Raw genomic sequence first — 15,956 nt, forward strand, 5'->3', positions numbered from 1 at the left:
ACCCATGGCTTATGGAAGTTCCCAGGCTAGGGGTCGAATAGAAGCTGCAGCTGCCGGCCTACTCCAGCCACATCTGTGACCTACACCACTGCTCATTGCAACGCCAGATCCATAACCCACTGAGCGAGGCCAGGGATCAAACCCACATCCTCAAGGATCCTAGTCAGATTTGCTACCGCTGAGCCATGACGGGAATTCCTCATACTGCAATTTTTATGCATCGCAAAATCTTCTTCTTCTTTTGTTATTTTTCCAACCATTTAAAAATGTAAAAATCATTCTTGGCCCACAGCCTTATAAAAAATGCAAGCCGAATTTGGTTCAAGAGCCATCATTTGCCAACCCCTGATTGGCACTTTGTGCAAGAGAAAAGTAAAGCTTCTAGATGCAACATTTTTTTTTCTTTTCTTTCTTGTTATTAAAGTGTGGTTGATTTACAATGTTGTGCCAATTTTTGCTGTGCAGCAAATTGGGCCAGTCATACGTATATATATATATACATTCTTTTTCTCACGTCATCCTTCGTTATGTTCTATCCCAAGAGACTGGACACAATCCCCTGTGCTGTACAGCAAGGCCTCATTGCCTATTCATTCTAAATGGAGTGGTTTGCATCTACCAACCCCAAACTCCTGGTCCCTCCCACTTCTCCTCCCCTCCCCCTTGGCAACCACAAGTCTGTTCTGTATGTCTGTCAGTCTTATATCTGTTCTGCAGATAAATTCATCTGTGCCATATTTTATATTCCACAAATAAGTGATATCCTATGGTTTGTCTTTCTGTCTTTTTTTTTTTTTTAGGGCCACACCCACAGCATATGGAAGTTCCCAGGCTAGGGGTTTAATCGGAGCTGTAGCCACCGGCCTACACCACAGCCACAGCAATGCCATATCCAAGCCATGTCTGCAACCTACACCACAGCTCACAGCAACACCGGACCCTTAACCCATTGAGCGAGGCCAGAGGTCAAACCTGTGTCCTCATGGATGCTAGTTAGATTCGTTTCCACTGAGCCACGACAGGAACTCCTAGAACTTTCTGTATGAGGGGGAAAAAATCCACATCGGCTCCTCAAATATAGTAACTACTAGTCAGTCACATGACGATTGAGCACTTGAAATGTGTGACAAAGAAATGGAAATTTTAATTTAATTTAATTTTAATATCCACATTGGACAATGCAGCCCTAGCGGGGACAGTGAAGGTATGAATACAATCAGAAAATAAATAAGTAGGGAATTGCCTGGTGGCCTAGTGGTTAAGGATTTGGCCTTGTCACTGCTGTGGCTCAGGTCACCACTGTGGCATGGCTTAGATCCCTGGCCCTGGAACTTCTGCATGCTGTGGGCGAGGCAAAAAAAAATGTAAGTAAATTGTCCGTGGTCCGTGAAGTGGGGGCCCAGGGCTTCAAGGCAGCTATAAACCCCAGCCACAGGGCAGCTGCTCTTGGGGTATTTTCCACTGGCAGCTCCTTGGAGAAGAGCTCTGGTTCTTCTGGGAAAGCAGTGGGAAGGGGCAGCCCGGACTCTCGGGGATGTGGACACTGTTGTTGAAGCCGTCTGGCCTTCGAAGCTGCTGTAACACATGCTCTCCTCTTTCCAGTGGGAAAAACCGAATGTATGACGTCATCCAAGAGACAGTGGAAAACGATTTCCCCACCTTCCTGGGCAAGATCTTTGCTTTCCTCGCCAATCCAGGCCTGATCATCCCAGCCATCCTGCTGATGTTGTAAGTTAGCCAAGGGCCATGGCTCTGCCTCACAAAATCTTCACTTGCCCTTGAGACTCCTTGCAGGTCCTTCTTCCTTGTCCCCTCCTTCCGGATTTCTTAGACACAGATCCTCAGACAAATGCAAGTAGTTTACTGAGGGTTGGGGGTGGAGGGGGTGGGGAAGTGAGACAGAGAAGGGCCAGGAAGGTGCTTTCTTTCTCCTGGGATGACTTTTATTTTATTTTATTTTATTTTATTTATTTATTTACTGTCTTTTTAGGGCCATACCTACAGCATATGGAGGTTCCCAAATGAGGGGTCCCGTCGGAGCTGTAGCCTACACCACAGCCACAGCAACGCAGGATCTGAGTTGTGTCTACAATCTACACCACAGCTCACGGCACCACCAGATCCTTTAACCTACTAGGCGAGGCCAGGGATCGAACCCTCATCCTCACAAATACTAGTTCGTTAACCACTGAGCCACCAGGGGAACTCCGTCTCCTGAAATGACTTTAATCCTGCTGGGAATTCTGGGAAGCAGGGTGCCTCGGAGTCACCCTACTCAAGGCTGAGGGAGCCCAGACACTTGTAGACCAGCTCTCATTAGTCCCTGGTTGAGTGCTGCTGGGAGGGGTGGAAGGGGAAACGCAGGGGTTAATTCCCAGCAGTGTGGGCCTGCCAAGTTCAAGGGCAGAATGGTTGCTGTGGGGTGGAGGGGAAGCTTCTCCAGGCACCAGCAGGGAAGTCCAAGTCTCTTGGGGAGCCCGCTGAAGGTAGGGCCCACGGGATCCAATGTTGATGGCAGTGTCAGCAGCATCCTCCGAAACGCAAAGCATCCTGGGCCGGGGTCCCTAAGAAAGCTGAGGCATGATGCAGCCTGTCCCTGGCGTGGCCCATGGGACTTCTCCTCAGAGCACCCCGTGCTCTAGAGCTTTTGGTGTGTTTGTCACCATCCCTCTCACCGACTGAGGACAGCGGGCGCCTTAGCTGATCTCTGTATCCCCAACACCGGCCCCACGCCTGGAGCAGAGGAGGCACACAATGAAGGCTCAAGGAAGGAAAAACAGAGAAGGCAGGAGGCACGAGTCCTGAACTTGAATTACTGTCATCAAAAATGTACTTGTGGAAACACTAGTTTTTTTCTTTACCATTTTTTATGCTTTTTTTTTTTTTTTTTTTGCTTTTTAGGGCCACACCTGCAGCATATGGAGGTTCCCAGGCTAGGGGTCAAATCAGAGCTACAGCTGCCGGCCTACACCACAGCCACAGCAACGCGGGATCTTTAACCACTGAGCGAAGCCGGGGATGGAACCTGCATCCTCATGGATAAAAGTCGGGTTTGTTTCTGCTGAGCCACAATAGGAACTCCCTATGCTTTTTTTTTCCCTTTAACTATGAAATATTCCTAACATACAGAAATGTACAACCTCGTACACGATCACAAGATTAAACAGATGTTAACATTTAGCAATACCGCTTTTTTAAAAGCAATAAAATGTCACACGTCATGCCCCACCCAATCTTTCTCCCTCCCTCTTCAAAGGTAACCACTGTTAGGATTAGCTTTAGTCCTTTTTCAGTAAGTACCATTCAATCATTCGGTTTTTGGTTTTTGTGTGTTTGGGGGTTTTGTTGTTGTTGTTGTTGTTGTTTGCCTTTTAGGGCCACGCCTGCGGCATATGATAGTTCCCAGGTGTGAATCACAGCTTCGGCTGCCGGCCTACCCCACAGCCACAGCAACATGGGATCCAAGCCACATCTGCGACCTACACCACAGCTCATGGCAGTGCCAGATCCTTAACCCACTGAGCAAGGCCAGGGATCGAACCTGCGTTCTCATGGATACTAGTCCATTTCATAACCCACTGAGCCACAGTGGGAACTCCCAGGTCTGCTTTAATAATTGAAGCAGATGTACAATGTTTGTTTGGGAGGCCACAAACGGGCTGTTTTAGTTAGCATAAAATGCACACTAACTCCTGTGTAAGCCAGAACAACTCCCTCAAACCTCAGTAGGTGAAACTTCTCTTATTAACTGGATGAATAAACCACAATTCACCCATTTCTCTACATAGAGATGGGTGGTTTCCACTTTTTGCTTTTGCAAATGTGCTCCTTATATAAGTTGGTTTCTCTAAGATAGACACCTGGAAGTGGAATTGCCGTGTCGTGGGTATGTGTTTCTTCAGTCTTTGTACACAGCGCTGATTTGCTCTCCAAAACAGGTGTAGTTCCCTTACATCCTCAACTTCCAACATCCTCTGCTCCCAGCCCTGGCCTGAGGGAGGGCTGACAGGACAGCCACCACCACCTGAGGAAATTCCAGAACCCAGATGCAGCACAGGGAAATGCCAACCTTGGAAATGGGCTCTGGAGGAACACCACTCCCCCCAGGAGCATTTTGTCCCCCGGGATCTCCTGCTCCTTCCTTATAACAAGCCGAGCATTAGGAAAGAGGGCGAGGCCTGGCAGGGGGTGGGGGGGTGCCTCATCAGCAGAGTTGTCCCCTCACTCCTATCCGCCCCTCTGGCCTCTTCACCCACAGTCCTCTGAGCCTTTGCCTCGGGAGGCTCCCAGGACAGCCCTGACCCACACGCTGCCGTAGATGACAGGTACCCTCCCCCTCTGCCCACAAAGAGAGCTTGCAGACTCTGCAGCAGAGGTGCAGGGTGGCCCCACCCTGAGGGGAGGGGTCAGAAGCTCCAAGCTGGAGCAGCTCAGGCTTGAAAGGCAGAGAGGCAGGTGAAAGATTAGGACAGGCTGTCAGAGCGCCCAATCCTGGGGGCCTCCTGGCATTTGCTGCCCCTCAATCTCAGGTGGTCCAGCCAGCTCATAGCCCCAAATCCTTGGTCCTGAGAAAGGGGAGCCCAGGCTGCAGCCTCAAAGGACACCCAGCCACCCAATCAGCTGGTGGGGGCTGAATTCTGAGAACCACAGCCCAGGACAGACACTCCCATCAGCGCACCTTGGGCTGAGCACCTTCCCGGTCTTTCTAGACAAACTTGGAGCAGGTCAGTTAGCACCTCTCTCTCCTCTCTCAGCACTTGAAGATTGTGGAAAATGCTTTGGCGTTAAGTGTGAACTCTGACAAGTACTCATATAAACAGGGTGGCCTTAGGCAAATTACCTAACCTCTCTGAATTCTAGGATGCCAACCTGTATAAATGGAGTTATCCTTGCTACCGCATAAGGTTTCATTAAAAACCAGTGAGATGTGGGAGTTCCCGTCATGGTTCAGCGGCTAACGAGCCCCACCAGCATCCATGAGGACACGGGTTCCATCCCTGGCCTCGCTCAGTGGGTTAAGGCTCCAACGTTGCCGTGAGCTGTGATGTAGGTCGCAGATGTGGCTCAGATCTGGCGTTGCTGTGGCTGTGGCGTAGGCTGGCAGCTGGAGCTCCAATTGGACCCCTAGCCTGGGAACCTCCATATGCCACGGGTGTGGTCCTTAAAAAAAAAAGAAAGACTAGGGATATCCAAGACATTGTCAATGTTATGTGGGGACTTTAGGATGTTAAGACATGCCTCCACCCTGCCCAGAGGCAAAAGCTGGTCAGGTTTTCCAGGAAGCCCACCATGATTGCTCGGGTAAGGTATCTAGCTCTTGTCATTTTCCAAGATCACAGTACCTCAGGAGCACACTTTTCTCTTGCAGCCTGGCCATCTATTACCTGAACTCAGTTTCCAAAAGCCTTTCCCGAGCTAACGCCCAGCTGAGGAAAAAAATCCAAGCGGTGAGTCTGTTGGGAGTTTTCTTTCAAAAAGACATTATGTTGTTAGTTTTTGTTCATTTGCTCTGTGAACCCAGCTGCAGTCTTTTAAACAGTTTTCTTTTAAACCAAATCCAAAAATACTTGTATGGTAGGAAGCTGCTTCGAGAGATTCAAAGACATACATTTATATTCCGAGGGTTTTTGGGAATACATGACAGTAATGACTTAAATTGTGAGAGGTCGCTAAAGCAGAGGAGACACTCAACAGATTCAGTGAATGTTCACACAGAATAAAACCAGTACCCACAAAAATTCCTACTAATTAAAACTAATACTGGCGGAGTTCCCATCGTGGCTCAGCAAAAATGAATCTGACTGGTATCCATGAAGATGCAAGTTCAATCCCTGGCCTCGCTCAGTGGGTTAAGGATCTGGCATTGCTGTGAGCTGTTGTATAGATTGCAGACTTGGTTCGGATCTGGCGTTGATGTGACTGTGGCTTAGGCCAGCGGCTATAGCTCCAATTTGACCCCCAGCCGGGGAACCTTCATATAACACGGATGCAGCCCTAAAAAGACTAAAATAAAATAAAATAAAATACTGGAAACGCTAAAGGAAACAACGCTGTCAGAATGACATATTGCTTGTGCCCCATGGTCTATTAGGTGCCCTCCATATGGCCTCTCTCAGCCTCAGCTGACACCCTGACTGCTTCCTCCATCCTCCCAGCCCCCACCCCCTCCACGCGATAAAGGGTGGACCCCAACCCTCCCTCCGTAAACTGTGCCCTCCTCGCTTCCTCGCCCCTCTTCTGGGACTAATCCCATCACCCCCGAGGCCAGGTTCCCACCCATACTTCCATCTCTCGCTCTCACTATCCTCCTGCCCTGGTAAGGAAAACACTGAGATACAGGGTTGGCGAGTCCCTGTCCTCTCCTGGCCGGATGTTCCTTCGAATGCTGTGCAAGCCTGAGCCCAGGTGCCCTCTCCAGTCAGCAGTGAGGACAAGGACCAGTGATTTAGAGTGGTTGCCCTCTAGATCTTACCATCCTGGGCTCCGAGCCTCAGACACCCATTTCCCTGGCCAGGACCAAGCACTCCTTGCTTTTCCCGCAGCTCCGTGAAGTTGAGAAGAGCCACAAATCTGTCAAAGGCGGAGCCACAGCCAGAGAGTCCGAGGACACAGCTAAAGGCAACTCCACAAATGCCACCCAGCTCACCCAAGAAGGTAACTTCTACTTCCTGGGGATCACCTTTTACGAGACCACGTGGCAAAGTGTAAAGAGTGTATGCGGTGAAATCAGATGCATCTGGGATTGAAATCAGAATTCCGACAATTATCAACTATATGAAGCTGGGCCAATTCAAATAAGAGTGAACTGCAGGAGTTCCTGTCATGGCTCAGCAGTTAACGAACCCAACTAGTATCCATGAGGACAAGGGTTCGATCCCTGGTCTCCATCAGTGGATTAGGGATCCAGCATTGCCATGAGCTGTGGTGTAGGTCGCAGATGAGGCTCAGACCCCATGTTGCTGTGGCTGTGGTGTAGGCCTGCAGCTGCAGCTCCGATTAGACCCCTAGCCTGGGAACTTCCATATGCTGCAAATACAGCTTTAAAAAGAGGGAGGGGAAAAAAAAGGGGAGGGGGGAGTGAACCATAGGTGACCTCGTGAGGTGGTGCAAATGAGGTGGGATTATGGGTGAGAAGTGCTTCAGACTTCCTGGCACAGAAAACCAATGACCGCAAGCTGGTGGGAGGAGGAGGGATGTCTCTAAAACAGAGAAATACAGAGGCCATTTCCCTTCTTTCTTTCTTTTTTTTTTTTCTTTTTTTGGCCACCGCACAGCATATGGAAGTTCCCAGGCTAGGGGTTGAATTGGGGCTATAACTGCCGGTCTATGCCACAGCCACAGCAACAGAGGATCTGAGCCTCATCTGCCACCTACCCCACAGCTCACAGCAACACCAGATCCCTAATCCAGTGGGAGAGGCTGGGAATCAAACCCGCATCCTCATGGATACTAATCAGATTCATTTCCGCTGAGCCACAATGGGAACTCCCTGATCTCAAGTGTGCCCCTCTCCAAATTTGAATTTTTATGACAGATCTAAAGCTCGTTCAATTTTATGCTGATTAAATCAGTATTGCAGTATCTGATTTTTTTTTTTAAGATGGTTAAATTTTCACCTGGAAAACTCTAGTAGCCTCTATTGCTGCCCACATTTAGCATCTCCTTCTTGAAGTATTCACTAGACCAATCTTAGCTGCTGTAACAAGGAGACCTAAAAGAGCTAATGGCTCAAACACAGTAAAAATATATTTCTCACTCAACCAACCCTCCAAGTTGGGTGTTTCCACTTGATGGCCACTTTCATCCTACGTGGTGATGCAGAATTCCAGCTCTGCCCATCCTATGACTCTGCCTGCATCAAGCTGGTGCAGGCCAGGAGCCTAGGGGACACATGGGGATGTGGTGCCCATCAAAGCCTGGACTTAAGTCACAGGCCACCCATCCACAGTGGAAACTTAGTCCATATCTGTGTCCCAAGAACTGGGTTTGGAGAAGAACAAGCAGGTAATCGTCCCCAACTCAGAGTTGGCAGAAGGAAGCAAACAAGTGAGCAAAAGTGCTGGAAATGGATCTGATTGCCAGGAGCCCCATCCTGGGATTGACTCAGACACTTTCCACAACTTTTTCTATCATCATATTTGACCCTGGTAGCCACCTGTGAGGCTGCTGTTACTGCTCCAATTTTATTCTCAAGAAAGCCAGGCTCAGAGAATCTAGCCTGAGGCCAGCATTCAAAACATAGTTTTCCAGGAGTTCCCGTCGTGACTCAGTGGAAACGAATCTGACTAGAATCCATGAGGACACAGGCTCAATCCCTGGCCTCACTCAGTGGATTAAGGATCCAGCGATGCGATGAGCTATGAGGTAGGTCACAGACGAGCCTCAGATCCCGTGTTGCTGTAGCTGTGGTGTAGGACGGCGGCTACAGCTCCAATTCAACCTTTAGCCTGGGACCCTCCATATGCCATGGGTGTAGCCCTAAAAACCCACAGACACACAAAAAATATAGTTCTCCAGTGAGCAGATCATGTTCCTTCTACATTGTATGTGGCTGTTTATGCCAAGGCTGGGCCAAGGTGCCCCTCGATGCCTGAGGGAGACCCTACCATTCTCACATCACCAAATAGGACTGAAATCTGCCTACAGTGCGGCAAGTCCAGAGAGCTCAGTTCCACACCAAGAAACTGCAAGGAAACCTCCCACATCCTCATTCCTGTCTTGTTCCATTTCCAGGGACCGCACCTCTCCCGGCTAGCCAAAGCCAGACCTCGGACCAGAAGGCGCAGGGCCCTGGGGCCTCCAGTTCTGCCAGCAAGGAGGTGCCACCTGCCTCTCAGCATCTGCCTGTATCTCGTCCCCCTGGCGTCAGACAAGACTCAGGCCCAGTCCGCCCTCAGCCTCGCCCTTGGAGGCCAGGCTCTGGAAAGAGCGCTCAGAGACCCCACCACTGAGGCTGCAACCCCTGGAGCATCTTCTGGAGCTGATCCTCAGGCTGGCTCAGCCCACCCCCATTCTTCTCTTCCTCTCCCCTCTCACACACACACACACACACACACACACACACACACACACACACGCACGCACACACGCAAACTCTCTCACTGATTGTGGGAACTGTGATTATGCAATCTCAGGCCCTTGCTGGCCAATAAAACAGGACAGTGGCTTCACCTACCCCTTAGGAGAGCTGAGTCTTCCCCCGACTAACTGCTCCTCCCAGGGAGTTCCCATGTTGGCGCAGCGGAAACAAACCTGACTAGTATCCATGAGGATGCAGGTTCGATCCCTGGCCTCATTCAGTGGGTTAAGGATCTGGCATTGCCATGAACTGTGGTGTAGGTCACAGATGCAGCTTGGATCCCGCATTGCTGTGGCTGTGGTGCAGGCCAGCAGCTGCAGCTCTGATTCAACCCCTAGCCTGGGAACTTCCACATGCCGCAGGTGTGGCCCTAAAAAGACAAAAACAAAACAAAACAAAACAGCTGGTCCCTCCCAGCATCTTGCCTCAGGCAGCTCTGGACCTTGCACTCACGGGGCTTTCCCTCGGCTCCAGACTTACGGAGGCAGAGGCAGCCGTGACCACCATCACAGACTGTTTCACAGCGTCCACAATGGGATAGGCTTCTGCCAGCTCCACTAACTTGGAGGAGGTTGCAGAGGGACCCACATTCCTGACCACCACCTCTATCTGAAGGAGGTGGGGCAGTGTCAACAAAAGGCTAGACGCCAGTGAAAATAAAAGTAAGTGAGCCCCAGGCCGGTGTGGTGAGCAGGAAGATGGTGATTCCCTGGAAACTAGCCTAAGGGGAGCCATCAAGCACCCAAAATGCACTGGATCCTCCCCGGCAGCAAGGCAAGGAGAGAGAACAGCGTGATTCTTCTAATCTATTTGAAGGAAACAAACTATTGCTCAAGGCAGAAAAATCTCGTGCACGAAATTCTAAAAAGAACTGTGTTGGAGTTCCCTTTGTGGCTCAGCAGAAACGAATCTGACTAGCATCTGTGAGGATGCAGGTTCCATCCCTGGCCTTGCTCAGTGGGTTAAGGATCCAGCGCTGCCATGAACTGTGGTGTAAGTTGCAGACACGGCTCAGATCTCGCATTGCTGTGGTGTAGGCTGGCAGCTGGAGCTCCGATTAGGCCCCTAGCCTGGGACCCTCCATATGTGACCTAAAAAGCAAAAAAAAAAAAAAAAAGGAAAATTTTAAGTGATCTTAAGTTATTTACCATCACATCAAAAAGAATAAAATATGACAAAGAGGCAAGAATATACAATAGAGAAAAGAGTCTCTTCAATAAGTGATACTGGAAAAACCAGACAGCTATATGTCAAGTAATGAAATTAGAACAAGCTCTAACATTATATACAAAAATAAGCTAAAAATGGGTTAAAGACCCAAATGTAAGACCAGATACAACAAATCTCCTCAAGGAAAACATAAGCAGAACTCTTTGACACAAATTGCAGCAATATTTTTTTGAATTCATCTCCTATAATAATGGAAATAAAAGCAGAAATAAACAAATGGAACATAAATAAGCTTAAAAGCTTTTGCACAGCAAAAGAAACTGTAAGTACAATTAAAAAGAAACCTTACAGGTTGGGAGAAAATATGTGAAAAAATTTGTAAATGATGTGACTGGCAAGGGATTAATTTCTAAAATATACAAACAGTTCATACAGCTCAATATCGAAAAAAAAAAACAACACTAAAAAATGAGCAGAAGTCCTAAATAGACATTTCTCCAAAGAAGACAAACAGAGGGCCAACAGGCACATGAAAAAAATATTCAACATTTCTAATTATTAGAGAAATGCAAATCAAAATGACAATGAGTTATCACCTCATACCAGTCAGAATGGCCATCATCAAAAAGGCTACAAATGATAAATGCTGGAGAGGATGTGGAGAAAAAGGAACCCTCCTATGCTGTGAGGCGTGAGGTAAATGGGCAAAACCACTGTGGAAAACAGTATGGAGTTTCCTCTAAAGGCCTCATTTGGTAAAAATAGAGTTACCGTATGATCCAGCAATCTCATTCCTGGGCATTCTGGAGAAACCTGTCATTCAAAAAGATACATGGGAGTTCCCGTCGTGGCGCAGTGGTTAACGAATCCGACTAGGAACCATGAGGTTGCGGGTTCGGTCCCTGCCCTTGCTCAGTGGGTTAACGATCCAGCGTTGCATGAGCTGTGGTGTAGGTTGCAGAGGCGGCTTGGATCCCGCGTTGCTGTGGCTCTGGTGTAGGCCTGCAACTGTAGCTCCAATTGGACCCCTAGCCTGGGAACCTCCATACGTGGCCCTAGAAAGCAAAAAATAAAATAAAATAAAATAAAATAAATAGAAGGCATATAAGAGGAATCAAAATATGTTAGGAATCAAAATATATGTAAATAAACCCTCTAGACAGAAGACAAAGATCATCAGATGGATATTTTTAAATTCCATGGGCTGTACCTTTAAAACTGAAGGACAGAATGTGTAGGGACTTTATCCCTTTGGGTTCCTAGGGAACAAAAATCTTATTTTGTATTTTTTATAATCTTATTACTTTTTTGGGAGGATGGGCCCCAAGGCATGTGGAAGTTCCCCAGCCAGGGATCAAACCTGCACCATACCAGCAACCCGAGCCACTGCAGTGACAATGCCGATCCTTAACCCACTGCACCACAATTCCCTGAAATACAATCTTTTTTTTTTTTTAAGGCAAGAAATAGATTTATTAGGATAGGACACTTGTGAGAGATGCAAGCAGGCAGGCACGGAAGCTCTGCCTCCCTGAAATACAATCTTGAAGGGCAAAATCACGAGGTGTGTGAGTGCCGTCCAGTTCTGTAGGTTGGGACTGGTTTTGAGTGCTGAGGATTTCTATTAAAGACAGCTGTCTGCAGTATTGTGCCACGTAATTTATTCTTCAGTGCAGTATTAGTCTGGAAGATGTAAAGAAAGGCCCAGGATCATAGCTGGGCAGATGACATATGCAGATCATGCAAATCTTTTTTATTTTTTTCCTTCTTTTTAGGACAGCACCCATGGCACATGGAAGTCCCCAGACTAGGGGAAGATCAGAGCTACAGCTGCAGGCCTAAGCCATAGCCACAGCAATGCCAGATCCCAGCCATGTCTGCAACCTATACCACAGCTTGTGGCAACACAGCATCCTTAACCCACTGAGCAAGGCCAGGGATCAAACCCTAGTGGATACTAGGCAGGTTAACCCACTGAGTCACAACGGGAACTCTAGATCAGACAAATCCATCACTGGGGGTGTTCCCATCATGGCTCAGTGGAAATTAATTGGCAAGTATCCATGAGGCTGCAGGTTCAATCCCTGGCCTAGCCCAGTGGCTTAAGGATCCGGCATTGCCTTGAGCACTGAGCTGTGGTGTAGGTCGCAGACATGGCTCGGATCCTGCATTGCTGTGGCTGTGGTGTAGGCCGGCAGTGCCAGCTCCAATTTGACCCCTAGCCTGGGAGCCTCCATTATGCCACAGGTGCAGCCTTAAAAAGATAATCAATCAATCACTGACTGTGTCTGGAAAATGAGCCATATAAACCTGTTGTGAAGATGCAACAAGCTGACTCATGTAAGACTAAGTGCCCAGTGTTAGGCTAAGTGCTCAGTAAATAACAGGTGTTATCACAAATCTGAATAAGATCAAACATCCTAGGCTTATGTTATGAACACAAATAGCATTGACTGATCAAAACTTTTACCCTGTACTCCTAAATGATCTTCCCAGAACATTTTCCATTCTTCTGTGTCTCTGTAAGGAAATGTTGCATATATGTTTAACTCATTACCAAAGAATGTTGCAGGGTTTCTTAGGCCTAGGAAGTGCTAGAAGCCTTTGAAATTTCATGTGAAAAATTCATGAAATGACTGTGAAATACTGGCATCTTGCGGTTGTTTTGTGTAATTTCCTTTCATGAAGCTCCCCAGTCTGTGGAATTTATACAGCATTCACATCTCTAGGTCCCCATTAGCATTGCCCCAAGTGAAAATCCTGGGTTAATTTACACCAAAATGATATAGTGAGCCATAAGCTGGGCTAAATAAGAGGAATAGATGCTGTCGTTCCCAAAGGGTGAACACAGAGAAAGGAAAGGCCCATGGGGCTTTTTAAAGCTGAGAGTGGGTATTCCCGTGGTGGTACAGTGGGTTAAAAATTTGCAGCAGCTTGTGTCACTGCGGAGGTGTGGGTTTGATCCTGGCGCAGCGCAGTGGGGTAAAGTATCCAACGTTGCCACAGTTGCAGCTCGAATTCCATCCCTGACCTGGAAACTATTTAAAAAAAAAAAAAAAAAAGCTGAGCCTGAGCCTGGAGCACACCTAGGAGACCCACAGCCTTCCTGGGACCTGCTGCCCATGCAGGACATTTTCTCAGCTGGAACTTGTTGGGAAATCTGTCTTGCGTGTCACCTCCAAACCAACCTCCAGTCGAACACTCCTTCATGGTACAGAGTAAGATTCGCATCAGACCCACGCGCTCATCCTGGCCTTCACTCAAGTCTGCTTACACTCCGGATCTTACACGCTAGATCCTTTAGTCTTTTTTTTTTCTTTTCTTTTTTTTTTTTTTTTGTCTTTTTAGCTATTTCTTGGGCCGCTCCTGCGGCATATGGAGGTTCCCAGGATAGGGGTTGAATCGGAGCTGTAGCCACTGGCCTATGCCAGAGCCACAGCGACGCAGGATCCAAGCCGCCTCTGCAACCTACACCACAGCTCACGCAACGCCGGATCGTTAACCCACTGAGCAAGGGCAGGGACCGAACCCGCAACCTCGTGGTTCCTAGTCGGATTCGTTAACCACTGCGCCACGACAGGAACTCCGATCCTTTAGTCTTTTGTCCAATGACTGACAAGGATGAACCTTACACCTCTAGCAGTACTTCTCTTCTTTTTGGCACTGGCTTCCACTCTCTTTCCACCCTCCAGCTCTAAATGACCTACACCTTCTGTCAATACCTAAATCCCCTTCCGGCCCTGAACTCGTCCTCAGGAACCCTGGCCAGTCTCCCACACTGGCACATTTTAGCCCTTGACTGCTAGAGTCTCTGAAGTAAGAGGTCATGGGTTAGCGTTACCACTGCTTTTATTATCCTCCCAGATCTCTGCATGACTTACCCACTGAAGATCTCTACTCAAACTGTCACTTCTTGGAGTTCTGGTGTGCAGCGGATTAAGAATCCGGCATTGTCACTACAGTGGCTTGGGTCGCTGCTGTGGTGCAGGTTCGATCCCTAGCCCAGGAACTTCCACATGCTGTGGGTGCAGCCAAAAAAAAAAAAAAAAAAAAGTCACCTCTTCACTGAGGGCCTCTATAAAACAATGCAATGTCCCTTAACATGTACATGTACCAACACCTAATGCACTACTTTTTTTTTTCCTTTCTTTTTTAGTGCAAGGCATATGGGGGTTCCCAGGCTAGAGGTCAAATTGGAGCTACAGCTGCCAGCCTACACCACAGCCACAGCCACACGAGATCCGAGCCGAATCTGTGAACTACACCACAGCTCTCGGCAACGCTGGATCCTTAACACACCGAGCAAGGCCAGGGATCAAACCCACGTCCTCATGGATACTGGTTGGATTCGTTTCCACTGCACCACGACGGGAATGCCTGATGTACTACATATTTACTTGACTTTCTGTCTTTCCCTTCCTAGGTAAACTCCATGATGGCAGGGACTTGGTTTTGTTTACTGCTGTACTCCAGTACCTAAAAAGATACCTGGCATGCAATAAGCACGCAAAAACTTTTAAATTTTTTTTCCTTTTTTTGTTAAATGGAAAAATTGAGTGATTCTGTAGCTTCTTGAATACTGACAGTTATAGCTGATTCCTCATCCACAAAAGAAGAAAGATATTAGATCATTCAGTCTCCAAGTTGCCCACCAGCTCAAAACTTATGTTCTCAGGGGCCCCCCAAAGACCAGCTGAATTGCATTGCTTAGTTTGGGTTCTAAGAAAATGGACAAATGAGCTTTGGGCTCATTTCTCTGCTCACTCCTCTCCCCAGCCCCCACCACTCCAATCTTCCTGCCTGTGAGGGGCCCGCAGATCAAAATGAGTCCCCTGGCCCTAATACACATAAAATGCAGCTGGCTGTCAAGGCCACACATGCACTAGAAGGACTAGGCTGAAGTTGACAGAAGCTGAAACAATACAGTCAGGGCAGTTGTCTGCAGTGAGGACGCTCAACAGCTTGTGGCTGTGTATTGTTTTGATCAACAGCATCCTTGCCTCCTCATCTAAAAAGTAAGTCATGTCCTTCCCAGTGCAAAATCAGAGGCTACCAGGCAGTGATGGGTGGCGGGGGGGTTTCAAAGAGAAAGAGGAGGAAATAATGCTTAGAAAGCAGCAATGAAAGCAAGGAGGACTTCATCCTTTAACACGCACTTACATAACATGTGGGTCATAGAGGCAACAATAAGGAAAGCTAGAATACATTTGGAATTGAATTATAACGAAAGTATTGCATGACAAAATGTGCAGAATACAGTAAAGAAGTACTTACAGGGAACTGCATTTTAAGAAGAACAGTTTAAACCAATGAGTCAACATCTATATTAAGAAATAAAACAGAGGGAGTTCCCTGGTGGCCTAGTGGTTAGAACTCAGTGCTTTCACTACTGTGGCCTGGGTTCAATCCTTGTTCTGGGAAATGAAACAGAGAACAGCAAAATAAAGCCAAACAAGCAGAAGAAAATAATAAATGTAAAAGCAAAAACTAATTTAAAAAAAATATATATATATATCATAGAATCAACAAAATCAAAAGTTCATTGTTTGAACAAGTAAGATTAAAAATTTTCTGACAAGATCGGTGAGCAGAAAGAAGGTAAAAATAAATATTAAGGATAAAAAAAAAAGGTCACAACTACAGATGCTACAGAAAACAAAAAGTTCTCAAATTCAAATCTATAGCAAAAAGCGTGAGAGCACAGATA

The 15,956-nt window shown here is 47.5% G+C and overlaps 1 protein-coding gene across 1 annotated transcript in view; it reads left to right on the top strand.

The window, feature by feature from the left end:
- The window catches only part of TMC2 (transmembrane channel like 2), a 69,937-nt gene extending 60,925 nt beyond the window's left edge, over positions 1 to 9,012 (top strand). The window contains exons 17-20 of the mRNA XM_047770350.1: positions 1,603 to 1,728; positions 5,369 to 5,447; positions 6,543 to 6,654; positions 8,734 to 9,012. Coding sequence (XP_047626306.1) covers positions 1,603 to 1,728; positions 5,369 to 5,447; positions 6,543 to 6,654; positions 8,734 to 8,951 — 535 coding nt within the window. The 3' untranslated portion in view covers positions 8,952 to 9,012. The remainder of the gene's footprint in view (positions 1 to 1,602; positions 1,729 to 5,368; positions 5,448 to 6,542; positions 6,655 to 8,733) is intronic.
- Positions 9,013 to 15,956: the final 6,944 nt, after the last annotated feature.

This window comes from Phacochoerus africanus, chromosome 3 (genome assembly GCF_016906955.1).
Source record: "Phacochoerus africanus isolate WHEZ1 chromosome 3, ROS_Pafr_v1, whole genome shotgun sequence".
Taxonomy (NCBI): Eukaryota; Metazoa; Chordata; class Mammalia; order Artiodactyla; family Suidae; genus Phacochoerus; species Phacochoerus africanus.